The 27,500-nt window shown below is 45.0% G+C and overlaps 1 protein-coding gene across 21 annotated transcripts in view; it reads left to right on the top strand.

Moving 5' to 3' along the window:
* Positions 1 to 27,500, top strand: part of mmd (disintegrin and metalloproteinase domain-containing protein mind-meld) — a 75,107-nt gene that overhangs the window by 35,288 nt on the left and 12,319 nt on the right. For 12 of the 21 annotated variants that reach the window (XM_076625504.1, XM_076625505.1, XM_033340707.2 and 9 more), the window contains exons 2-19: positions 8,807 to 8,857; positions 13,879 to 14,027; positions 14,732 to 14,788; positions 14,861 to 14,940; positions 15,028 to 15,097; positions 15,186 to 15,332; positions 17,950 to 18,153; positions 18,576 to 18,650; positions 19,073 to 19,245; positions 19,330 to 19,499; positions 20,142 to 20,305; positions 20,612 to 20,779; positions 21,267 to 21,571; positions 21,997 to 22,110; positions 22,215 to 22,296; positions 22,525 to 22,620; positions 22,712 to 22,874; positions 26,124 to 26,262. In XM_076625504.1, coding sequence (XP_076481619.1) covers positions 13,992 to 14,027; positions 14,732 to 14,788; positions 14,861 to 14,940; positions 15,028 to 15,097; positions 15,186 to 15,332; positions 17,950 to 18,153; positions 18,576 to 18,650; positions 19,073 to 19,245; positions 19,330 to 19,499; positions 20,142 to 20,305; positions 20,612 to 20,779; positions 21,267 to 21,571; positions 21,997 to 22,110; positions 22,215 to 22,296; positions 22,525 to 22,620; positions 22,712 to 22,874; positions 26,124 to 26,262 — 2,243 coding nt within the window. In that variant the 5' untranslated portion in view covers positions 8,807 to 8,857; positions 13,879 to 13,991. Of the gene's footprint in view, positions 1 to 3,273; positions 3,907 to 8,404; positions 8,465 to 8,806; positions 8,858 to 13,878; positions 14,028 to 14,731; positions 14,789 to 14,860; positions 14,941 to 15,027; positions 15,098 to 15,185; positions 15,333 to 17,949; positions 18,154 to 18,575; positions 18,651 to 19,072; positions 19,246 to 19,329; positions 19,500 to 20,141; positions 20,306 to 20,611; positions 20,780 to 21,266; positions 21,572 to 21,996; positions 22,111 to 22,214; positions 22,297 to 22,524; positions 22,621 to 22,711; positions 22,875 to 24,177; positions 24,281 to 26,123; positions 26,263 to 27,500 lie in introns of those variants that run through there. The other 9 variants (XM_033340708.2, XM_033340696.2, XM_076625502.1 and 6 more) reach the window with 8 other exon arrangements.

The following is a 27,500-nucleotide window of genomic DNA, read 5'->3' as shown; positions in this document are numbered from 1 at the left end:
GAAACAGGACGTCGCACGGCGTTCGCACAAGCAGCTTATGACTGGCGATAACGCAGAAAGTATCGATATCGATCGGTATAAAAAAAAAATAAAAAAGAAAAAAATGAAAAGGAAGAAGAAAAGAAGGAGAAAGAAAAAGAGAAAGAAAGAGAACGGTGTTTGACGGACTAGGATTTTGTCGCTGGTTTAAGTTCCATTCGATTACATGTGCATCGCGGTCGCGCGTGGTTTGCCCGGGATCGTTGGAACGCGCGAAGCCGTTTAACGTTTCAATTTTCCGCGTCTGGATGAGAGGTTGGTCGTTTTTGCGACGTGTACAGGGTGTTGCAGGGTACGGTGTTGCGCGGATACAACAGGGTCGTCCGTTAAGCCGTTTTAAGCCACGACAGGTACGAGCTAGTTAGGAAAACAAAGTGGTATAAACGCGTAGAGCAACGTGGCACGGTCCGTGCTTTACGAGACACGCGATTCCGATGTTTCGCTCGATAGCATCGAGAATTTAATATACATACGTACATACGTACGTACATACTGCGGCCGAATCGATGCGGACCGTGGGAAACGCGCGACGACGAATCCGCTCTCTATCATCGCGTTCGTTAAAATCGAAAACTAACGTCATCGTGCAACGCGATCCCCTCGCCGTATCGATTCTCGTGTTTATTTGCACGCGGCACGGCTACCGATAGAAATCCGATCGGAACGGCGGATCCACAGCTTGGAAAAGAGAGGTACGGACAACAACTCGCTTCCTCGAACGTTTCTTCACGATCTGACACGATCGGTTCGTCGAAAAAGATAGAAAGTTTCCGGGGTGCAGGATACAGGCTGCTATACAGGGTGGTCCGTAATTCACGATACAATTTGCGTTATTACAATTTGGAAATTTCCGTTATGCGTGAATTTACTTGACTGCCAGCTAGCATATAGTCAGCTAGGTAGGAGCGGATAATCGGTAGAAGGCTATTTTCTACGTGGGGATAAGTCGAAAGCGTAGAATACAACTTTTTCGTGCGAAATCTCATTTTCGATAAAGTCGGATTTGGAAATTTGCCTGCGACGCTGCCGCTCCGACACCGTAAAGTATTCGGTCCGGTGTACGGTCGAGTTGTAGTAACGCTATGTAAATTTGATGAAACGGCTGATCTTGGCGTGCACGTGCACGATAATCTGCCGTCAATCGTCTGCCTCTATTTCTGGCCAGCCGAAAAGTTGCGTTATCTGCCCGATGCCATTTCTGCGATAAATCGCGAACCGCTGTGTATGGGAACTCGCGTACAGGGGAGACGCGTGTAATGGCAGCTGTGACCGCATCAAAGTACCCCGTGGCATATGCGTGTAAATATAATGCACGTGAATATTTGAGAAATCGCATAAGACGGAGATGGACGAGATATAACGGAATGCTAGCTTCGATAAACGATACGAACGTACAACGAGTAACGCGTGTCACGCTGCTCGATTTTACCATGCCAAAGCGGCATTATTATTTTTCCCCCGATTCCCACTATTCAGCGGCGACCTCGATAATCGTGACGTACCACGGACGCAATTAGCGAATCGAACGGAATAGAATGCAACGTAATCGGATCGAATGGAATCGAATAGTACTCGATGATTTCTACTTTTGCACGAACGTCCAAAGACGCCAAAGACACACGACTAATTACGAGATATTCGAGCAGTGGATATCTGTGAGAGCCGTTGACGTTGGCTCCTTGCTTTATATAGGACAAGCGGATGCAGTTGCGACGACAACGACGACGACGACGCTCTTTCATCTCGGAAAGCTTTCATTTATTTCGAAAACTTTTCGTTCATCGGGAATCGAACGATTTACGGGAGAAAGGAGGAAAGGTCGGCCGATTGCCGAGCGAAAAACCTCGTTATTGACGAAACAGGGACAGGGGAACTCTGTCAAATTTTATTTCCACGTTACGTGGGTCGACGGCGTGCGCGTCGTTGCACGAGCCTAAAACTCGCTATTACTCGTAGAGAAGGATATAATAGGTACAGCCAGCCACAAAAGTAATCGTAGCCTCTTCAAAACGGAAGAACTTTTTTCAAATTGGACCGAACCACTCGAGCTTTTTCGAGAAGCTAGGGGGGCTAGTTCGCCGGATGATAAAAGAAACGTTAAGGAAATTGAAATTCCATCGTTCCTACCGATTTCAATGTTGTCAAAATTGCTTTTACACGTCGAACTAGCCAACCGAACCTTCTAGCTTCTCGAAGAGTCTCCAGTCGTCCAATTTTAAAAAAGTTATTCCATTTTGAAGGCTGTACGAATACTTTGGCGGCTGACCGTGCGTATATATCGGACGATGTTGATTTCCAAGGCTTTTCTTTCCCCTGATGCACAAAGAATATCGCTCCAAGTAATTAGAACAAAGCGCAAACTCGCTGATCGAGTTAAAACGGCTAGCGCCGATGCGAAAAGAAGCTCGCTACCTAGCGGGTATCCGATGGATGGTTCGCGTTTTCCATGCTGTTGCTGCGTCGCGTTACGTCACGTCGCATCGCGTCGCATCGCGTCGCATGGCGTCGCATCGCGTTGTGGGTGGTACGCTGCTAGTCGGCATTCACGTTTCAACGATGTATCTGAATTCGCCCGTCTAATTCGTCCAGCGAAACAAAAGGCCGTCGATCATTTTGTTCTTTAGAACGTGCCACGCGAGAAAATCAAGTGGATTTCAGTGAGGCGAACGAGCTGCACCGTCTGTAGGTCTGCGAGCCACGATATTCCTATTCTCCTTACCGATCTGTGTTCTGCTCGGAAATAAAATGATTTTCTCTCTCTCTCTCTCTCTCTCTCTCTCTACGCGTGTTTTGTCCGAATTCATCGAAAAATGGAAGAGGAAGAAAATCAGTCGGATCGGATTACGTCCGAGAGGCGTGTGCTTTTCCAGCAATTTGTGCCTGCAAGGGAGCGGGAACGCGTACGCGTACGAACGTTACTGTTTCGACCACTAGTTCCACAAACTCGTAGACTGTCACGTCTGCCATATGAAATCCGGATTCCCGTTACTTTGTTATTTCTACTAGCGTCGACTCGTACGATGGATTATACGAAACCGCGAATCGGTTAATTCCACCATGGGCGTGACGCCCGCGATGGTTGAATACCACGCGAGTATCGCGTATCCGGTGCAGAATTTTAGCTACGTACCAGCTCGGGAAATCTTTGCTGCGAAACGTCGGCTTCGCGAACAGAGAGCAAAAGGGAGCAAAAGAGAGCAAGATAGAGTAAAAGAGAGAGAGAGAGAGAGAGAGAGAGAGAGACAGCCTGGGCGCGAAATCGTTAAAAGGCCCGAGGCGAGAAGAAACGAGCCGAGTTCATCGGTTGCGACGCCAGCTTTTTTCCGCGGCGAGGCCAATTTTTCCTCGGGTTAATCGTCCGATCGCGCGCAGTGTTTTTGGGAATCGTCCGTCAGACGCGCCCTGCCATTTTCTGTCATTTTCTCTGCGGCTAGACTCGCGTTTTCGCATAAGCAGCGACACGTTTCTAAGTTTCTAAGGAGAATTAGTGAATCCACTGTCGTGAAAAATATGAGAAACGATGAAAACGTTATGAAAAAGGGCAAGTTTGTCCGACGACACGGGCAGAACCTAAACTTTCGTAAATCTTTCTCCTTGCTGCCATCAACTTCGCCACTGGGCCGCGCTACGTGGCAGATTATACAACTTTCTGAACCGTTTAATTTCACTGTGCGAACATTAGGCCGCGGCCCTCCTCTTACTCCACCATATAATACGTTCTAATCGTGTTTCGCTGCAACAGCCGGCAAGCTTGCCGACGTTGTTAAGAGAGGCAGGGTCTCTGGTCGATGAAACTGATTTAGATGGAACAATCGTAACGCGACTGCTGTTCGAAATCGTCGGCGAAACGAGTGGAACAATGGTCGGGTGGGTATCAGCGACAGAAGCAGAGTTGCTTTAGGGAGCGAAACCTGAAATATTCGCGATTACGTTCGTAAGACGTATTCGAGTAAATGGTTAGGTCGATCAAAATTTTTAACGATTCTGCAAACGCGTAGCATCCCAACGCCACGGTCGATTTGCAGTAACGGTGTGTGAATTTGACCAAGCTATAGAAAATTAACTATAGCTATAGGAATTAACAATTAATAATTGGAAGCGACCCTTGCTTTGCTTTACTTACTAAAAAACGTAGCAATAATTTATCTTAGTGTTTGTTGCATAGAACGATATATACATTTGCTGTTTAGATATCACTGGTTGCTGTTAATCCGTCTTGCGAGTCGAGGAATTAAAGAATCTGTAGATAAAGAGCTTGTAAAGTGACAAAATATACGTATACTCGCTTATTCTGTTATATCGTATTAGAAATATACGTATAAGATGTGACAAATACATATTATATATTGCTGCTTTGAAGATAAACTTAATCGGGCTACAACGTACCATTATACGTAGCTACGGTGATTATGAGCAATCAAATCATCGCAGTTTGATCTGTAGTTAAAATAAGTAAATGTTCGAATACTTTTCACCGACAGCGTATATATTTTGCAGAGATCGGAAAAGTATTTAAACCGATATTAGCGATATTAATATAATATAAATTAATATAATAAGTCTAACTATTCAGTGGGAGTTGTACGGCAGCTTTGACTATTCGTACCGTATAAATATCAATTTTGTGCTAAATACGAGTTTGCAAGAAAGTGTTGCAACTTGTGGGTATATCTTCAAATTGGATAGACATTTTAGCGTGCATATTAGTGCGTATAATTGCGTGTAATAACGTTGCTACACGCGATAATAACGTGACAGCCGAACGAACTTGAAAATTCGTACAAACCCGTATACCAACTGCGAGTTTCGAGGCACGAAGCTTGTGTTTCCGATCGCGTTTCTATCGTTGCCAAAACACGTAAAAAATGTTATGCCTCTTTGTCGATCCGTCCCTATTCGTCTTTAACACTCGATTTAACGTGAGAATTAACACTCGATCGCATAACGTACGTACTTTTACGGGCCATTGTACCCAGAATTCGTTCCCATCCGGTGGCAGACAATTTCCTCGTGTCCGCGTCGTCTTGCCATTTCGTCGCGGCAACTCGATGGAATTAAAAGTTAATTCGCCGTACTTGCCCTAGAGAGACAAGGTAGCGTACAACTTCCGATTCAACTGGATTCAATGGCAATTCTAGTTCGAGTTCGATCGATCGATCGATCGATCGCTCCTTCTTTTCTTTTCTTTTTTGTTTCTACGATCGAGTACACGCTGGACGAAACGTGGATGAGATGCACGAGATGAGAACGTAGATGACGTTGACAAGCCGAGAACGTTGGTGAGGAAGACGCGGCCGGCCAACGAAGGGCAACGTACGATAACTCGGCGATTAGTTATTAAAGAAGGGCGAAGGTGGGAAACAGAAGTAATTTCGAGCGCGTCGATTACCCCCGGCAGAATTCCTCTGGTCGCTCGCCTACCTGAAAGTCGCCCCACGACCGAGCCCCTATAGAAACATCGTCATTGACTATCATCTATTCGAGGCCCTCTTCGCCTCGGGCTTATTTTTCGTATACTACGAGGAACTAGGCCACTGGCAACCGAGTCTTTTTATCTGCACGCCGTCCATTTTATGAATTTTATGAAACCCCGGGATGGGCACGGAGATGAAAAAGTTTCGCGGGCTTTAATGAAACTTGGGAGAAAAGTTTCGTACCCGACTCGTATATTTTTCCATCGGATACAGACACGTGTATTCGTGGCGATTTCTGCGCGCGTTGTGCGCTTTTCCAAGTCTTCGAACCCCTTTTCTCTCATTCTGTTTGTGCCTTCCTGCCAGGGCCGGCCACGGGGATCGGTGTAGCGAGCCCGGTGTAACCGGGTGCCGGCACAACGGAGATTCACAAGGAAAAGAAACAAACGAAACGGATACTTCCTAACTGGTTCAAATTAATTTCATTTTAGAAACTCGGAATGTATGCAGCACGATTAAACGCATCTGGCGTGTCAAGTATTCGAAAAGATAATAATTGTGACTTTTTCTGAAATAATTGTGACTTTTTCAATATTTTTAACGACACGACGACAAGAAAGTCACGCGTTTAAACATCCTAATGTTCGTTCGTTTCTACCATTGTCTTCTCTTAGAGACGCGAAACGCGTAAAAATACACGGGTACACATTTGAACCTTCTTTCGCGATATTTAGAATTCGCTTGTAATTTATATTTTATTATTATAATTATAAGCTAAATAATTAAATGCGTCTTTTTGTTGGTTGTGGGGTTGGGACGGCCGCCCGTATCGCGCGCTCGTCAATCCGCTACTGGTCGGTGACGGGGCGCGTTTGATCGATCGTCACGGATCAAGCAGAAAGCAGCTGGCCAAACCGACATCAACCGTGGAAAACTCTGGCTAGCGCAACGCTAGATGAAACGAGCCGAGAAACAGCGTCGATTATCATAAGGGGGTGTGCAGTGGGCAAGTAGAAGCAAAGGAGGAATCTATGATCGAGCTGGCTCGGTGGCTCGTTTATCGGCAGGCTCGCGACGTTTCGCAGACATAGCAACCCGGCAAATGTGCTAAACGCGCAACGTGCCGAATGGTTATACAGGGAAAATCGACGAAGCGTGACCGTCACTGATTGCTAGGTGCAGCGGAACGTGACGGTTTATGAGAAGAGGGGGACCAAGTTGGAAAATGCTGCTGCAGAATGGTTTGCGATGCTGCGTTCAGCATCGTCTCGCAGTTCTGTCGAGATTTAGATGGAGACGGCTTGTTCTCGGATCTCGATCCATCCAGCACGAATGTTCTTAGGAAAGGATATCGCTACCCTTTCTTCCTACCAAGCTACTGTTCTCGGTGTATAGCTACCTAAAAGACGTAAAAGACGTAAGAAAAAAAAAACGTGATATGCGGAATAACTGTGGCCGATGGGCGTTTTTACGCCACTCCGTTCGAAATACCTACATACGTATTAATCGGTTCGATAATACCGCGTTCAAGTATCGTTTAAATCGTCCGAGTGGATGAAAAGATTAACAAGTTTTCCGATAAGCGATGGAGTCATAGCGTCGTACCATGGTATGGTACAACGGGCGAGCCATCCTATACACATTGACGGATTGCTTTCAAATTACACTATTACGACAGTCGCGTCTCGTTACGGTACTAACGAAATTTCAAAGAGTTTCGCGTTATTGGGTCGGTAGTACGAGTGATCCGATGCCAATACGTCTCGTAAATTGTTGGTCTGCGCGTCGCGTGCGTTGTTGCGTGTGCAAACCTCGTAACGGATTAAAAGAGCGATATTCGATCGATCGTTGTTTCAACGGCAGACTCGTTGCGTTTTCACAACACTTTTTCCTAATTGTAAAAGAAGATTGGGAAAGGGGGCGAAGGAGAGATTCGTTTGCGTCGAACCAACTGCTGTAAAAGACATTCAGCAGGTTTACTAGGACCGTGCACCGACTCTCCGTACGATAAAAGAATTTCCAAGCTAGACTCCGAACAACACTCTGGCCCATAGATCGATAGACGACGACGTTGCGCTTCGTTTGTCGCAAAATAATGGACAAATTTCAACCTTTTTATCGTAGGAAGAGCTGATGCGCGATCTTGGTAAACGTGCTGTTGCACACGTGACCACAACAACACGATGCCACTGGCAGACAAATAAATAATTTAGCGACATCTACTGGATCGGCAACTTTTCCACTATTTTCCATTATATCGGCCCGATATAATGTACATAATATATTTAGGAAAGGATGAAGCGTCGTAGAAAGCGTTGGGATGCTTTCGCGAGCCACTGTACGTATATCAGGTTATTCTTTATTAAACACGCTTCCACCACTTGTTTTCGCGACATCCTCTAAGGCTTCCAACACGACCAAATATCGCATGGATCCGAGTACGCACCTTCTTTCTCCCCGTTGTATTTTCGTGCTCGAGGCTAACGCTGTCCGCTGCGCTGCCTGGACAGCTGTTGAAAAAGCCGTTCGATAGCCGTTTTAAAACACCTTGGTCGATCACGATCGTGTAACGCGAGCGTTATACCGTTTTTCGATAAGAGACCAGTCACTCGATGATACGACCATCTGTCAATCTTTTCGTGCATGTAGTTTCGAAACTTTCATCTCGGGAAACTTCCGTCCCTCGTGGGAGAAAATTCTCAGACAACCCGTCCAAAATTCCTTTGGGCTACAACTTGGTTCGTTGTTGCGGACCGAGTGCTTCCCATAGGAATTTTCCTCGCCAACTTGAGAATTTTCAACCAGCGAGCGAATGGGACTGGACGCCGATCGCATTCGCGTACTCCCTGGCTCTGCCCCTCCTACTACGATTGCACCACAAGTATTTGCACGCTTCCAAATTATGGCATATGTTTACCTATTTACGTGCATAGAGACAGATGGATAGATACGAGCGTAACAGTAGTTCCAGTGCGACTGGAAAACGAACGAATGAGACAAGAGTGCGACAAGTACGTTACTTGTAAACTAAGTTAGTAATAGTTTCTTTCTTAGCCGTGATATTATTATTATTTTTCGTTTGTTCGTTTAACCGATATACAGAATAGATTTCGAACAAAGCTGTTTTATCGTACGGTTGCCTGTGATATTATCTTAGACAATCGTATACAGTTGATAGTTGTTGACAGAGACGATAGTCGATATTAATTGGTTGGTAAATAAAAAGACAACGATCAAGACAACAATTATAGGAAAAAGTAAAGAATGAACGGGCATCGAAATACTTAGAGACGATAGCGTGTACGTTGTCGATACGATTGCCGCTAACCGGTTCGTTATTTTTTTCGTTTCAGAAGGCGACTACACCTTAGATGATTCCTTTTGGAACGAAGAGACTTCCGTTGGTAAGTTGAAAAGAAACGGCGAACGCGGTTTTTCGAACGTTTCGCAACAGCCTAATTACGCAACAGCCTACCGACGTACGACTATCTTGCGTCGAGCATACGGTATTACGAGGCCGAGCGTTTGTCGCGCCACAGGTACGGAGAAAGAGAGCACGGGAACGCAAAGTTACGAGACGATCGCGTAAATACACAATGGATAGGAAGTTGTAGGTTGTAGTCAAAGTCAGTGTTCTCTTTGAAGCACGGCACACGGCTCGGCGACGTAGAAAATTCAACGCGCTCGAAATAAGAGCCGAGATACTAATCGCGCACCGAACAGAATACTCGAATCAATGCTATCGCGTAGAAGAGCAGCGCGACAGCGTATCCGCCCTGCGTTCTCGTTAACGTTGTCGCGAGACAAAGCGTTTTTCATCGCGTAAATGCTCGTGTTTTCGAGTTAACCCACCCGCTTGGACCCTTTGCGAGCGAACGGCTTTAGACTGGCGACGAAAAGGACTCGAGAGAGAAAGAGAGAAAGAGAGAAAGAGAGAAAGAACGAAGGATGAAAATCGAAGGACACGCGGGAAACGCACAGATTTCCTTCGAATCGCGATGAAACGTAGGCGAAGGAAGGAAAAAGGCGGAGATAGACCGCATTGCAGCATATCCCTCGGAAACTCGATCTGCGGTTACATCTAGTACTCCGGACGCGCAGAATGCTTTATCGTTGAGTCAACAGCGGTGATTGGCTGGGAACACGAAACTTAAATTGGGTTAAATTTTAGACGGGAGGACGATGCGTCCAAGTATAAAATGGACGAGACGAGGGTAACCGATGTAAAATCTCTTAAAACGGCGGCCGTCGCTCCGCGACGCGCCATCTCGTCCAGTGAGAAGCGGAGAATTTCCGCGGCACAGAATACAGCATCGTTTGTATTTCTAGTGACACGGTTTTCTCTCGCTGCACGAGACAACGCGATTTCTTTCGTTTCACGGGACAATTTCGTTCGGTCTTTCCGGATGCTGTCGGAGGAAAAGCGTCGGGACATCTGAATTACAAAACAGGCGGCGGCCGGTTAAAGCGTCGTACACGCTTGCCCGAAAAAAGGAAATTAATATTCATACTCGTATTTGATTAGACGCGTGGCTGACCGGTTGGAAAGTAAACGCGCAGGTCGCCAAGCAAATCCGCCGAGAATTTCGTCAGCGGCACGGCCGGCATCTAACGACTTGTCGCGTCCGCGTCGGTTCGATTAATAGCGATTCGTGCTTCCGAGTGTAGGCAGCCAACCTGCGGTAAACGATACAGCCTACACGACTCGAGCTATTGTATCGAGTAAATCGATGCACGCAGAGTTGCACGCGATATTCTACCTGTTTCTCTCGGAGATCTCATGTACGCGGAGTTTTGCGAGCGTCTGCGAGTCTCCGGAATCTTCCCTTGAACGATGGCTTCGGTTTCTCGAGGACGCGCGGAGGAAACCTGAAAATGCTAGGATAGGATGTTCGGATAGGATCGCATCGTCGTGTTATCTGGAGTTAACTCGTGTTATCGCGATCACGAAAACGATCGTCGCGGAAAATTTCTACGAATAGATTGAGCGCGTTACGCGAAACATTTTGAGGTTCCGTTAGCGCCGTAACGAGACGCGACTATCTCGACGATAGTAGATAGACAGTAGACTCTGAAGGCGATCTGAATATATAATATATCCGATGATATGCCGGATTTTAGGTTGTAAAATGCAAGATTGCTGCCTGAAATCTAAAATATGCAAAATTAGTTTCAAGGATGCTTTCGAACGATTATACATGGTTGCTAATTAACGGTATAAATAAATAAAATTAACAAATAAACAGTATTATAAAAACAAAAAAAAAACTGATCGTCTAAATAAAAATCAGTGATCAGTGGAGATAGTTTGGCGGGCGAAAACAGGAGGCGAAAACAGGACGCGATACACTGCACGCGACCGAATAGAATTAAATACACGGCAATTGCACAGAAACGACGCGATAAACGGCCTGTCAACGCGACGTTCGACAAACCCATGGACGGGGCCAACTTAATCGGTCGGTAATCTCGGTTGAACGAACCGTTTCTGGAAATTCGATTTACGAGTCTAGTCGGTTGGTTCGTCAACGAGTAAACCCCTTTAAACTTCCTGGCGACGGTCCCTCGAAAAAGCGGAAATAAAACGAAACAAACCTACGCCGTCGACAGCGCGTCTTGCTAGGATGAGAATATCTATTGGAAGTCCGTGGTTTGTTCGTCGTAGCATATGCGTCTATATGCGCATAGGTTGGACGGATCGGGCAACTTTTAAACTTCTCTGTCGATTTCGTGCGAGAAGCGCGGTAGGTGGAGATCGGAAATTGCACGGAGAGGATTCACGCTCGTAAATACTAGTTGCGAGAAAAAATATCAGCCCCGTCCGCCTTAACTCCCCCTTTAATCGGACTTTACGCTGGGAAACTCGAAGCTATTCCTAGCTGGAAAATGACCAGCTCCGCGCTCTCGTTCCCTTCGGCAACGAGATTTTACGTTTCCGATAGGTACTTTCGACCGCTATTTTGATCGATTTCGATATCCATATTGTTACTATTATTATTATCATTATTATCTTTATTATTATTATTATTGTTATTATTATTATTATTCGCGTCTTTACTTAATTCCATATTTTACAATAGGTACAATAGCAAAGTTCCCCGACTTTCTTATCCGATTCACCCCAAATCTCTTCTGAATGAAATTTCGGTTAGGTTTATTATAATTTACCGCATCGTATGTATTTCATTGCATTCTTGCACAAATGCAAAACGTTTTCCCTAAAAGCAGCAGGTGTCCTAAATTCTAATACTTACGAGTGGCAGTGTATGCACGTACGCAAAAGTTACAAGATATTTAATACAAGCAGGTAATATTTCGCAGAGATTAAAATAGTATTGAAACGGTCAGTTATCCATCGTATCGATATATTCAGTGAGAGCATATTTAACCTTTAGTATATGTCTAAGATGCTACGTTATACGTATCTATCCGATAAATATACTACGGATTTTTATTCAAATTCTTGTCTTTATAAACCTAATTAAACAAATCTGTACTTTTTAAGCATTTCAAATTTCCTAAAAACCCGTAAAAATTCGCAATGTAGGGGCAAATATCGTGCAATTTCTATATGTATATACATTTTCCGATTGGTTTCAAATTTTACCGATATGATGGTGACAGTCGCGCCTTATTAAGTGCTAATAATATTTCAAAACGTTTCCCGTAAAACATGCAATATGGACTGGATAGTCTATTTATCGCGAAAACGATAAAATACCAATAATCTGGAAATTACGAACAGCGTTACAAACATAGGAAACTACGTACGACTTGCGTATTCGAAACGGAAAATAATCTGTTCCGCGTTCATACTCGTTTAATAACTTGTAATTGAATTTGAAGAGAGAAGAGGGCAAGAAAACCACAGAGAGAGAGAGAGAGAGAGAGAGAGAATGGAACTCTCTCTGGTTGTATTTGCAAGGAATGCTACGCGACTTAACGAGTTAGCCGGGCATGATTAGCATAACTGTTATCGCTAGAGTTACCTGCTACTGGTTAAATTCGACACGTAATATCTCGGTCAAATATGTACATATTTCGACGTGCTCGAACGTATTTCGTCAACAGGTGTTACGTGTCGACGCCCGTTAAACTCGTTCTTTTCTTTTGCTTCGCTTATTAGAAAGTTTCGAGGCAGAGGAGACGCGATAACGAGTGCAAGATTCTGACAGCGAAATTCGATCAAACAGACGGATAGCAAATTCAATAGCAAATCGAGCGCGAAGGGGAAGACGATCGGCAAATTATTTGACCATTTCGTCGGGAGGAAAATACCTCGATTCGAGTGGCATGGTAATTAGTGGCTCTGTCGTTAATCGCGACAGCCGCGTAATAATTCACTACACGGTGATGTCTACGTGTTGAAAAGGGGACGACAGTGGGAGGGTGCAGAAACGTGACAAGTAAGTAATTATCCATACACTTCATTTTGAATGGGACGGGTTAAATCGGGCAAAGCCCGGACAGTCGATAAGAGGGTAAACTAGATACTACATGCTTCGAGGAGGCTCTCCTCCACTGATTATCTCGACTCATTCGTAGCTCGCAGCAGCAACAGTTTATAGCGTGATGAAAAAAGAGATCGAAGGAGAACTCGCTTACTCGGATCCGGTTAATCACAGCTGCTTTTCGATTTCGCCGGAGGAGGATTTTCTTCTTCCTCGTCTTCGACTAGAAATTTGATCGATCCTCGTCCGTATCTGTAAGAAGCCGCCGTAAGACTGACAAACATTGTGTACAAATAGTTTATAATTCATATTAGACGTCAAGTTCTCGTTTTCAAGAAGATACAGTTTAAACGCGTTTAACTAGGGACTGGCGTTTTTTACTTATTTTCACGGTTTACCTATTTTACAGTTTGAACTCCTATCGATTATTTAGCCCTGTTCTCGCAGGAATTGGCCAAATTTAAGTACACTCGTCGAATCCTGAAAGTCGATTTTATCGTAAACAAGGCTCGAGATGAGAAAACGTGGTTGCATAATTTCCACATATTTTTTCACGTAGACTCGTCCTCTGTCCGATCGTAATAACGTTGCCGCCCCGCGCTGTACACCGACTGCCGACAAATAATGTCGTGTGTTCGCGTCTAATTTGTCCGCAGACATTGGCTCTTGTTTTCCATTTCGATGGAAATCGAAACACAGATCGATGCTAAACTGTAAACGCGGACTGTCTCTGGATTTGCATTTTGTCTACCGTTATCAGCGAACCGTTCGCGGACGCACAATATGTAAATTATCCGCCGAGATGTCTGCAGACGACTGTCCGTTATTCGGCGCTGGCTTAAGTCACGATTTCCCAATCGTTCGACGCATTTCGCAGGAGGGCGCGCAAAGAAACAAGGATGGCATGTAACGCGACAACGAGCTATCGTAAAAACGAAGCGGAACTTTCGATTGAACGGGAAAATTGATTTCAGGTGAGGCCGAACGACTACTACAAGAGTATCGACAAAACCAAGAGCTAGTACAAAATATCGGGGGCCATTACTATCAGATCATCTATCCAGTACAGTTACGGCATCACGAGAAAATGGGGATATCCACGAGAGAAGTCAGCATATCCAAGGTAATTAATCGCCCGATTCTTCTGTTTTCCTAATTTCTCGGAAAGATTCGCGAGAGACTGGAGCTGAATTTACACCCTTTCGCTTTGTACGATCACCGTGGACGATTCGTCGAAAAACATTGTTCGCTGGTCGCTTTGGACGATTGTTTTGTACGTAAAACAAAGTAGAAGCAATTGACGAATCGAGTTTCATTGCGAAACGGCACCGTCGAGCATACGCGTATATCTTGTGTCGTAGAAGCCGTAGTGCGTGTGCCGTTACACACGGTTTCACACGGTGCGAGTACGGTTCTATACGAAAGCGTATTCGGACTACCAGTTGACATTTTTCGCACGCACATCGCACGAAACGAATATAAAGTCTTACTATTTTTTTGGCCAATGCATCGGTAAGAGTTTTAACGAGAATGTTCCATCGAACGGACGATTAAATTGTATCGTTTAAGGACGGCGAAATTATTTCCTGTTTCAAGGTCTGTCGGTTCAATTTTCGTGAAATCCTATCAAACTTTTGTAAACTAGTAAAATAAATTCGTGTTGCACGTCCACCGCGGATCGATCGTTCGCGGATCGATCGTGCAAAGTGAAAAGTGGCAAGTGTAAATTCGGCTTAACGACCGGAACCTATCGCCTAATTTTCTTCCGCCCGTCGGATCGACCTAAACGCTTGTTGTTGGTAACTCGAACATTTTCTCACGTTTTAGTATCCTCAAAGAGGATACGGAGAGGGTGGATATCAAAACAATAAAGGCAGAATGAGAGTAAGTGTACGGAAGTTTGTAAGATGAGAATTATATACGCTTGATGAGACCGAGTTTCCTTCGATTTTGCAGACGGGCAGACATTTTCATCGGACGTCCCTCTTGATCAAGGCCTTTAATCATAAATTTCGCCTAGATTTAGAATTAAATACGTAAGTGGATCGTCGCTTGTGATTTCGGCCTCGGAATCTCACAGGGCACGCATCCGTCAACTATATCGAGAATATTTTCTGTTGCAGGCAACTTTTAGCTCCGAACCTTATGCAAAAAGACTTTTTAGCCAACGGCGCGGAACAAAGTTTTAAACAGGTAACTAGAAACCGCTCGCCGAATTGGCACGAATTTCCAGCTGAAATTGGATCGTTCGATCGAACGAATCTCACTGACATGTTTGCAGGAGATAGAGCATTGCTACTATCACGGTACCGTGAGGGATTATCCAGGAGCTAGCGCTGCTTTTCACACGTGTAACGGTGTCAGCGGTGTTATTCACTTAGGCAACGAGACATTCGTCATCCATCCGTTTTATGGCGGCGATTTATCGGTCAGTTTAATTATTCGAAGGCTCTGTATACGCGCGTGTCTACCGAAGCGCGTGTGCGTCCCGAAATCCGTGTAGTACGATGAACGCGACGCTCGTCTCCGCGATTCAAGCGACGAATCGCGAAAAACAACACACACTACTTGCATACTTTTATTAGAGGGTAATGGCCGTTTACGTACAGGGGCTGTATAAAATGGCAGAATGCGTCGTTCATAGAAGGCCATCTAGCTAGGCCACCTAGCTTCCTTCGCGCGTTCACACGAATCACGTCGATCGCCGAATTTCGTCTTTAAATAATCGCGTCGTTGTTCCGTTAGATACGTTGCACGGTATAATATCGATACAAATTGAGAATTCGCCTCGTATCTGAGAATTCGTAATTGAATACGCCTTGAGAAACTCTCTATATCTTCTTTCTTCTCTTTTTCTTTTATTCTTTCTCTCTCTCCTTTTTTTTTCATTTTTACAAAAATGAAGGAATTTTTAGATGAACCAACTCTTGGCAGAAAGAGGCGATTTCAATGTTATGTAGGGCATGAAACGATGATCGTATGAACGAAGGTACGCAGGAAACCTAACAGAAGGTATACAGATAACTACACAAGTATATAGGCTAGAGTTAAAAGTAAAGAAAAGTTTTCGAAACGCATTTGTACCGTTGTTATTTCAAAACGAGTACTACTTTCGGTCCGCCCGTGCGTACATTGTGGGGAAAGAAAATTCGATTAGCGTTCGGGAGAATGTCGTTTCCCTGGGGGAACGTGACGGGTTATTCAGGGTCTTGGAGGAGCCCAGGGCAGGATACAGGGAGCGGTGTGGACACAGAGGGTTCTGGCTAAACGCGAATGTTTGGCTGGATCCTGTGAAGCCGAGCAGCGAGTGTTTCGAGAATGGCAAACACAACGACAGGACGCGACGCGACGCCACGTCAGGCCGCTCGATCCAGTTTCGTTAGCACGGCAGACGAAGCGAGAGGATCGAGTTAAGCCGCTATCAAGCCTGCTCGACTCGTAAACGAGTAATCGGCTGCTGCAGCGCTAAATTCTCTAACTCGCAGCCGCCTTTCGTTGTTTCTACGTTGTTGCACAGCTGTTTCTACGTTTACCTGATGACGACTAACAAGGAGGGTCGCAATCACCGAACCACAGCTAATTTCTCGATAGTTTCGATACCAACGTATCAGAGGTACGATTTAGCGATATCTGGGCCAGATAATTAATTGTAAAGGTTCAAACATATGTATACTTATTAATTCGTTAATTTCTGCCTGTACAGATACAACGAGTTGGTTATTTATCTAACAATCTGGCTCGATTGTCGCGTTCTTTAGAAATTCAGCAAGTGTCCTGATACGTATAAACGGGCATGTATGCCCTACGTACTTTGGTTTTCTGTCTTTTCCGTTAAAAATTTATCGTCTTTTCAACGTAAGCGCGCAATGCGCACGACCGTCGAGAAACGATGGAAAATAGATTTGAGACTAGAAGAATCTTCGCGCGAGTACGGAACTGAAGGTGTGTGTATCGAGGCACGAGGCGGATACCTGAAATATTTTCTTGCAACGTCCATAACTTGGAAACTGAGATATGTTCGTAAGACGTATTTCTACCGATCTTCGTGTGTAGATTTTAAATTTGGACGAAAGCAACGTTGACGTTTCGTAATCGAAGATTAAGGAACAACGCGGCAGAGAGAGAGAGAGAGAGAGAGAGAGAGCTGGAAGATAGCTAGGCAGGCAACCGTCGTGTGCTTGGCAGAGACGAGTTAAGTGGGGACGTTCTTCTTATATGCATGAGCTGTTCTTGCATTATTATTCATGAAGAGATCTCGAAGTAGCAGCGTGCCGGGAAAAAGAAAAATAAATTGTTCGCGTCGCGAGAAAATCAGGATGCCGCGTAAGCATCCGGCTAGTCGTCGTCGTCGTCGTTGTCGTCGTCGTTTCCTCGGAAAAGGAGGATGGTCGAAATTATAGCTCTTCGGGCATCAAAAATTCTAATAATAATATCGTCCAAGTACAATCAGCTGTGGCAAATGTAACGAGAAAGTTGTAGAAGATATAGACGAATTTTTCGTAATCGATACATCGCAGCTTGTTTTAGAAGCGAGTTGTAGTGTAATTGGAAAAACGTGTGCTTGATAGAACATTTGAGTTGTCTTCGTTTTCGAGTTACGGTCATTTCAGATGAAAACGATCGTATCGTACTTGGGGTATATTAGAATTTTAGGTGGCTGAAGGAGCAGAAACTTGTCACTTTTTTGCCATCCTCGTGTGGCGGATGACGGGATCTCGGGTCTCGCTGGAGCCGGGAATTCACGCAGCCGTTGTCGATACGAATCGGTTGCGATTGCGAAACGAATAGGTGAAACCAATTTGGAAAGAGATGGCCTGCATGGACGGATTCGGGACGCACGATGGTTCGGCGATTCGTTGAAACGCTGGCATGACGATTAACCGAGAAAAGATGGAACCGCGGATAGTAGGTCATAGTCCTGGTGCAGATGCGAGAAGAAAAAGACCGCGCGATATAAGCCATAATCGAATAGAAGAAGGGGCGTTAAAAAAGGCGGGCAGCGAACTGCTCGGAGAATGTTAACTATATGCAGACCTCTCTTTTAGCAGAAACATCCTCACGTTATATTTGAAGCTCGAACAAAGGCTAACAAAGGCTGCGCTAACTCGGGGAATCTTGAGTGGCGTACAAAGAACCGCCGGCAGAAGCATGTTCTGGGGCTATCGGAGACCACTTCCGATCGATACAAGAGAGACGTCCGTGAAGCAACCAAATACATCGAAACTGCCATCATTATCGATAAGGCTATGGTATGACGATTTTCTTCCACTACTCGTCCCTTTTTCCGATCCTTGATCCGATCCGATCCGAAAGATATCCCTGGCGTTTGGCGATGCGTTTGCCAAAACCGAACAGAATCAAGGGAGTGCCAATCACGATCATAATCGTTGGAGGAAAACGCGCGACGTCGTTGCAACCAAGTTTCCAGGGAGCCTGGTAATAGTAAATTGGCCGGAACCTTTCGACGTGCTTGAACCCGCGCCTAACTCAACGATAATTGTCATATCGCGCGTCGCGCGTCGCGTTTCCGTAAAACGAAACGATACGATCGGCTTTAACGATCCCAATTGTCGTAAATGAAAACGTAAAATCGATCGCCAGGCCGCCACCACCACCACCACCTTCTCTTCTGCTTCGCTTTACGCGCAAACATTCGTTTTCCTTGCTTCAGTTCGAGAAGAGGAACGGTAGCACCAGAGCCGAGGTCGTTCATGATGCCATCCAAGTCGCTAATATAGCGGACATGGTGAGTGCGAACCGTTCTATCGGACCTTTGTTAAAAGGCCCGCTTTCAAAGTTTCTATCGCGCATAAAAATAAGCGGACAGATACCGCAAATGGATATCGATCGCGTTTCCTTAAATACGAAACAATCTGTACACCGTAGAAAACAGAACGTGTGATAAATAAAAGTTGACTACGGTGTCTCGAAAGTCAAGTGGACACGAGCAGAAAGAGCAAAAGTCTTGCCTTTTCCACTTATTTTTGCACGTGGAATCGCTACTCGACCGTTCGTACCATGATTTCGATTAAACTCGATTGATATCTACTTGCACCATTGGTCCGCTTGCTCTTGTGGCCGACCGTAAGCGTGAGAACGTGGCCTCGTAAAGAGCGAACCACCGATTCCATTCGTTCTTTTCTCAATGTTTTTCCTCTCTTTTCGCAGTATTTCCGCACGTTAAACACTAGAGTCTCCGTCATATACATCGAAACGTGGCAGGGCATGAACCAGGCAGACATCGGCGCGGGCATGGATATCAGTCTCGCTTTGCTCAATTTAAACGATTACACGATGCGAAGGATGTTCCATGTCCCTCACGATACCACTCAATTACTCACGTACGTATCGAGACGATTCGTTTGTCAGGCAGCGTGGCATCGTTTCTGACAAATTTTATCCAAATTCCATTCTTGAACACGCAGGGGCGAAACGTTCTCCGGTGGAGAATCGGGAGTGGCTATACCTTCGACCGTTTGCAAACAAAAATCCGTAGGAATCAGCGTCGATTTGAACACCTACGAGCCTCATCTTTTAGCCGGTACTATGGCTCACATGATCGGCCACAATATCGGCATGAGCCACGACGACGGAAGTTAGTTTCTATCCGCAACTTATAGACGTATGATAGAAGAAAAGGAAAAAGCAAAAGTAACGCAAGGCATCCTATCGTGCATAAGTATCGGACGCTTGCTGCGATCCAATCGAAACATTGATTACATTTCGAAACATGTTATTTGATATTCTGAACGTTACTATAGAAGAATGGTTCTCTGTCGTTCTGTCAGAAACAACCGAAACAGGTGCGATATACCTGCATCGATCAAGTTCCACGTTTGTCTCTGATAGACAGACAAACAGACAGACAGTCAGACAGCTCTCACATCCGATCAGATCTATCGAAAGTTTTATAACTTAGTTGGAAACGTATATTCCAAAGGTTCTACAGATAGGTCCCAAGTCACTTGACTCGGCTGTTTGGCAATCGATAGCAGCAATTTTCGTCCACCTCCGATTATCGCGTTCTCGTTTATACCAAGTCTATACGTCCAACTATTCGTCGATATCTATTAAATTTAGCCGCGTAGTTGCCTGAAATAAGATCAGAGGCGGAAATTAGATGAAAGAGCTTCGCTCCGACTGTATTCTATATATTTACGAGATATTACGATGATTTGCAAGTGTCGAAATACTTATGCGCGATAGCGTAGTTTGCTGATATTCGAATTGTTCGTAGGAAGCGAGTGTATCTGCCGCGAATGGCACGGATGCATCATGGCTCAATCGATCGTGGGTTTGGAAAACGTTCAGCCGTACACGTTTTCCGAGTGTAGTAAAACGGATTACATAGAGTCGTTAAGAAGCGGCAACGGCTTTTGTCTTTTGAATAAACCAAACGAGGTAAGACGAAAGACCAGGTAAGAGGATTCTAGTTGAGGCTAATTGAACGGAGGCCGAGTTTACGACGAAACGAACCGTCCCCTAAAGGGAGAATCGTTCGCTTTACGAGCGTGCAAAAGCAAATCACGAGACGCCTAAGAGCCTCCTCTCGCAACGCGATACTTTTTCACTGCGGTTTCAATGAAATCTTCGTGAAACTTTCTCATCTCGGTTCGTTGCGCCGCAAACTAATTTCCACGATAGCGTTGTTTCGAGGAAAAAACGTAAACGCGTTTCTCCTATCCTCGGGCCGACCTCCATTGACAGGTGGTGCTTAGGACGTCTTGCGGAAACAGGATGATCGACGACGGGGAACAATGCGATTGCGGATCGATCGAGGAGTGTCACGACCTCGATCCTTGCTGCGATCCGATCACCTGCAGACTTACCTCGGAAGCGGAATGCGCGACCGGCCCTTGCTGCAGTGATTGCAAGGTAAAATATTTCTCCTCGAGTCCGTCACGAATCTCGAATACCGTGTATCGAAAATCTATATCTCTTTGGCTAAAGATGTACGTGACTGATAGCGGCGAGAAGTACGACAAACGCGTCGATAAACGCAGGCGGACAGAACGTCTGGTATATCGGTTTCTCTCGAGTCGAGTAAATAGATAGATAGTAAATAGATTCGAATCACCTCGAATAGGCTTCGATGTGGTAAAACTGGCGAAACTGCTGTTGCTAGTCACTCGTGTAAATGCGTTTTCCACGTCCCGAGCTTTCTACATTTTCTTCAACCCCTCGAGTTATAGTTTAGTTACGTCGTATACGTAAGCCAGGTGCAAAGTCAATTGGACGTTTATATCGGATACGTTTTACCCTCGAGTGGACACGTATATACCATACGTTTACTGTCTGTTTGCCGGCAAATCGGTTTGAACGTCGAGGATCCATCTAATCTCGAATGATTTTGACAACGTAGTTGCTGCCTCGTGGCGTCGTATGCCGGGAGTCGACCAACGAATGCGACTTACCGGAAGTCTGTACCGGAGAGAACGGCCAGTGTCCGGCGGATGTTTACAAGAAAAACGGAAGTCCTTGCGGGAACGACGCTGGACATTGTTATAACGGCACTTGCCCGGCGTTGGATGTTCAGTGCGATCAAATCTGGGGACGCGGTGGAGTTGCCGCGGACTACGAGTGTTTCATACAATTCAATTCCAAGGGCTCGCTCAGTGGACATTGCGGCACCGATTCTTCTGGTCACTACATCAAATGCGATATAGAGTAAGTAGAGTAAAAGTTTTTTCTTTTCTATCCGTAATTCGTCCGAGTTATCCTGACGCTAGCTTTCGGTCGTTACGTCGATAAACCGATTAAAGGTGTACGCGTAACTTTTAAAACGTGCATTCCTCCACTGAAAATTTGTATTTGTCGCGCCGCATTCCTCAAAAATTATCAAACGATATGGGAATGCGCGCGTGACGGTTAAACGCACTTGCTACGTCAAGTATCGAGAAGGATATTCTAAGTAATTGTGATTTCCTCGATATTATTAACGATATGGCGTTATTATTCGTCTCTATTGTTATCCTGTTATCCTGTTGACAAATTGTTTCGGGCCGAAAAATATTTCCGCTATCCGGTAATTCGTTAAATTTCGGTTAAATCGTAATGCTGTAATCGTAATAAGTAATGATACGTAATCGTAGGAACGTTCGTTGCGGGTCACTGCAGTGTCAGCGAGGTGGCAAACAGCCAATGTTGCCAGAAGCGGATCATTCGATAACCATAATCTCGATAAAGGGCGCAGAGTACGAGTGCAAGTAAGCAACCGTTAAATTTCCCATTATCCTTCTATCGTAATCGGATCGTAAGAATCCTGTTGTATATATTATGAATAACGTTTGCGTCGATTGTTCGCATAAAGGTCTACGACTGGGAAGGTGGATGGAACCGAGATGCCTGGCATGGGTTTGGTACGGGATGGAACATCCTGCGGTAATCAATCGGTAAGAGAGACGACTTTCTAATCCGTAAAAGCCGCGAATTCTCCCTTTTCCGATGTCGTTACGTTAATAGTTTCCACGGGAATTATGCCTGTTATAAAGATCGGATTACGCAGAGTCGAATGCCGTCGAATGGAGTAACTACTACTCTAGCTCGTAGCTGCACACCGAGAAACGATCGATCGTATATGGATACGACAGCGTTCACGTATACTTGTTTTCTGTTTTTAGATTTGCGTGAACCAAACGTGCATAAACCTGCCCCCGAACTTAGGCAACGACAAGTGCCCTAGCAATCACAACAATAACGAATGCTCGGGGAATGGCGTAAGCAAAACTTTTGACACTCGACTAAACGACTTGAGTCGTTCGACATAAAAATCGGCCGATTCCAAACGAAATTCGCTTGTTCCCGTAGGTATGCACCAACTTGAATAAATGCTTCTGTTACGTTGGATGGAACGGACCAGATTGCTCCATACAGCAGGAAATTCCAACTTCCCCGCCAACCACGTCTAGCACCGAATCAGTTGGTAAAAATAGTTCACATCCTAAATTAGGGAAGAAAGAGACCCCCTACGGTAAGTTGCGATTCGTAAAACTCTAGAAGATAGAAAATCGTCGATCTCGAATTTCGAATTTCGATTTCGAACGAGGCGAGAAACCGAAGCTGCGACATCGATCCACCTTGCTCGAATCGTTCGATTCGAATGGCTCGACCAGCCTCGGTTTCGCGTAGCTCGCGCGATCGTTTCTAGCCTGTAATCTAACGATAAGCAGACAACGGTAAATAAGAAACGAATAGAGTAAAATAATAGTAGAGATAATAAATAGTAGAGTAAGCGTAGATACGCGGCGCCGGTTACCGGTTACGGCGGATGTTTCTCAGCGTCGAGTCGCGTGATCGATCAGTTTCCTTCTTCCTATCTTATATGTATGAAGTATAACGTATTAACGTGTTCATCTGTTTGATACGCGGAGAAGAAGAAGGAAAAGACGAGGCTCTTGGGTAAGACAGAGGTGGATAGCAAAGACGGATGGTACCTCGGGACAATTCAACAGGCGTGATAAGCGAAACGTTCTACCGTGACCGGTAATCTTAGAAAGGCAGACATTTGTCGATCGTGTAGATGCGTTTAATTCGCGATAAGACGAAGACTCGTCCCGTATCCCGGCGGAATATCGGTTAGCCGCTTGATTATTTGGGGCCATACCATCAGCTGTGCACATAAAATTCAATGCGTTTATACGTATGTATACGTATATGGAGTACGAGCCGATTTTACTCAAGTTTATTCGATTACACTTTTCCACTTTCGATTCACGACTCTGCAGTGAAAAGAACGATCGCGGATGCCAACTACGCACGTGGTCACGGCGATCCTTATCGGGCAATACCGCCCGTTTCCCTTACCAACGATGCAGCGAGCCTTCTCACTGTTTTACGGTGAAGCGGATTACCAGCTGTACGCGCGAAACTCTATCTTCCGATGATCCTCGAATCGAACGCAATCTGTGACGTTCGAATCGAATAGTTAGGCTGGAAATTCGAATTCACTCGGTTGCTAACACGAGTATACGTAATCGTTGTTGTTGCGAGTTTACGCAGACCGATGTCGTACGCGCGCAGGTTGCGAGTAAAGGGAGATGGAGGAAAATAAGAGGAAACGAAGAAAATTGTTCTTGGAACAAATTCTCTTCCTTTCGTAGCGCTATTCTCTTACTCGCATACAAGTTAATCTTTTTCGGACCAACCGATCCTAGCAACTTGCTTTTACCACGAGACAAACGAGTTTCGAATGTTTGAAAAGATCGTGCGAGATGCGAAACACGCGATGTACCTTTCTGATACGCGTAGATTACAAAATGTGATGGTCGTTTCAGAAACAACTAACAACACTCTTAGCACCGGAATGATGGTATTAGTCCTGATGGGTGTGGTCAAAGGAGTCTTCATTTGTTTTGCGCTAATGGCCATTTGCTACAGGTACAGTAGCAAAATAAAGTTGTTGAGTGGGTTCGACCAACGCCTGTCATTGTCAAGTAATTCCGTGGCTAGCTGGATGATGAGGCATCGCACGCGGCCGTCAAATTGCTCTCGTAATATTGATTCATATTAGCCTATTTACTCGATGTTTATTCATATACATATATTTATCTATATATGTATATATACATATACCAATGTTTTTTTCGATGGTGTGCTCTGAATGTGCTCGTGCTCGCATAGCGCGTACGAACGATCGCTACGATCGTGACTATGCTACACGAGCGAGGGATCTACGTTTCTACTTGGTGTCGCATACCAAGGGACGAAAGCAAAAGTTGTTGCGTAAACCGTGCGTCAGTGGATGCGCTTGTTCCCGCGTCTAATTCGATTTAACTGGATTTCTTAAATATCCGGTTAAATAGTCGTTTTAGTGCGGAGAGTAATGGCACAGAGAGCCGTAACCGTGTGCGAACGTGTCACGGAAAGTTTATATTTTATATTATAGAGAAGAAACGAGGGTGAAGAGAAAAGAAGAACGATAGAACAGGAGTAAGAGAGACGAGAAACGGGAGTGAAAGTTAAAGAAAGTTAAAGATTCCAGCTTTCGTTATCGTAAAGACCATTGGCGCTTCTGAAGGGACCGGGGGCTGTGGCGTTAAAATTAACAAGTGGCGAATACGAATACGAATACGAATACGAATACGAATACGAATACGAATATGGGATGGGATATGAAGCGGATAACGGATAATCTTGAAAAGAAAACGTTGTTGTCACTTTTTCTAACAAGTTGTAATCGTAAGAGTGGTTGGAAGTCGGAGCGAGGTGGTGCACGATGTCAGCGTCAGAGATGCGTGTACGTTCATGGTCTAAACTCGATTAAACTCGATAGATTAACCCATCTTGTATAGGATAATTCTGAATTGTCTGTAATCGCGATTGAAAAAATGACAGACGAAAGATTATGTGTATCTCTATTCTAAGAAATTACTATATAGAGAGAGCGTGTTATACGATTCGTCCCTTGGGGTGCGATATCCGATACACGATCCATTACAACGTCAATGTGCCAGCTGCTTGTATGCCCTATAAAAGCATGAATAAGGCTGATTAGCGAAGAAACGAACGTGGTCCCCTCGGACAGTTTGAGATCGGAAAGCAACCGTTAACGACAAAATTTCCAACTGGCGTATGTACCAGCCAGACGACTATTTGATCGCGGCAACTCCACGTGATATCGTGTCTTCGTCGATGTCAATGTAAATGTGAATCGGAAAAGTATTACAGTTAACAACGAGAGTCGTCCGACTCGAACGTAAAAGACACGAGAGAAAGGATCGCGGCCATCTCTAAACTAAGATAGATAGAGAGATACTAAACGGAAAATGGATCGAAGCGAGAAAAGAGGCGCTAGGGACTCTAGAACTAGAGAAAGAGGAAAAAAACTGGTTCGCATCTATTGTACTCGTATCGCGAGATGCCGCGTCGATGTCGCGTCGATGTCGCGTCGATGCCGCGTCGATGTCGCGTCGATGGTGCGTCGATGGTGCGTGTACCACGCGAATGGTGTGCGTACAACAAACTACGCCCATGTATATGTATATGTGCTGATTCTGGCTTCTCTGTTTCTTGTCTGTTTCTGTCTGTCACTGCCATCTCTGTCTGTCTGCATGCTGTGGGACGCTCGGATACCAAAATATATCATCTGTATACCGCGCGCTGCGCGAACAATGGTACTCGATCTTGATATCGTGTCGGATATCGACGATGTTTGACACGTGACGACCAACGACCATGCAAATCTAACGATGTAACTAACTAACACGTCTGATCGTCACAGAGAACTACCACGGCTCTAACACTGTATTTTTAGTTGGTGTGCTCATGTCGGTGGTAGGGGGTGTTTTCATAGTATTTGCTCTGATGGCTCTCTGCTACAGGTCAGTCGTAGTACATAAAAACTACTCCCTCTGTCTCAGGTTAGTGTGCAGAAACATACACGTAGAAATTCTTTTGTATGCGTATATATATATACATATATATATACATATATATATATATATATATATATATATATATATATATGTACGTATATATATGTATGTATGTATATATATGCACATATATATGTATGTCATTTTATTTTTTTTTTTTTTACGATCCACACGTCGTACATATATATTTACATGTATATCTTTTAGAGTCCGTATTATATTACCGTCTTTCTCTTTTACCATTTCCGCTTACTCTTCTTTTCGTACACTTTCTACTTTTTTTCCTTTTCTCTCTCTCTCTCTCTCTCTTTCTCTCTTTTTGTCTCGATGTATCTTCTTTTATCGTGCCGATCAAGCGCTCTGCATAATCTGCGCCGCAATGAGTCGCTCCGTATCGCTCCGTATCGCTCCGTATCGCTCCGTATCGCTCCGTATACCAGATACACGCCACGCTTGTGCGATCGTGCAAAGATCGATACTCGTTGCAACGAACAGAGACAACACCGAACCGAACCAAACCGAACAGAACAGAACAGAACAGATATCGTAACGCGTGCCGCGCGTTTTCACGAGGAACCGTCCTATTCCATTTGCCGAGCGGGAAATGCGCCATCGATCGCGCGTCTATAGCACGCGTACCGTACCTGATCGTTGCTACGATTATGCTAACGATAAGCAGCTTAAGCGATTGCCGGAAAATTCGCATTTGCCGCGAACCATTTACGTTGGTTCCGAATCCCTTTCGCAAAATTGGCTACTCGACGTGTATCGTTACTCGTCCGCAAGTAACTAAAGGCTTCTGTGTTTCGTAACCGTTAACTGATATCCTTAACGGGTCGTGCCAACCAAGGAACGATTTCGTGCGTTTCGATCGATAGAAGAAAGGACGAGACGAGAGACCGAATGATCCGATTCGTATTGGTATCGGTTAAAGGTTGCCGCGTTACAGCGGCGGGGTGATGGCGATCGATCAAAGTGCTACTTTCTTGTTTTGCCGACGATGCTGAGCAAAGTATGTTCAGCCCCGTGGAACGCACGCGTGTGTTACGAAGCTTAGCTCGATACTTTGTCTCGAGACACTTTGCCCGTCTGTCTGTCCACACTAAGTTATCGTTTGATTTTGAGTATTTGGTTGACGGGTCCACTGCCAGCGGAGGACCAACTCGCACGAGTGGCCGCAAGGCCAGCTGCCGGTGTACCATTCGACTGGTTATCTGTTTTCG

The sequence above is a fragment of the Bombus vancouverensis genome, chromosome 16 (genome assembly GCF_051014615.1).
Source record: "Bombus vancouverensis nearcticus chromosome 16, iyBomVanc1_principal, whole genome shotgun sequence".
Lineage (NCBI taxonomy): Eukaryota > Metazoa > Arthropoda > Insecta > Hymenoptera > Apidae > Bombus > Bombus vancouverensis.
The sequence above is the reverse complement of the archived record's forward strand: the minus strand, read 5'-3'. Positions and strand labels throughout refer to the sequence as shown.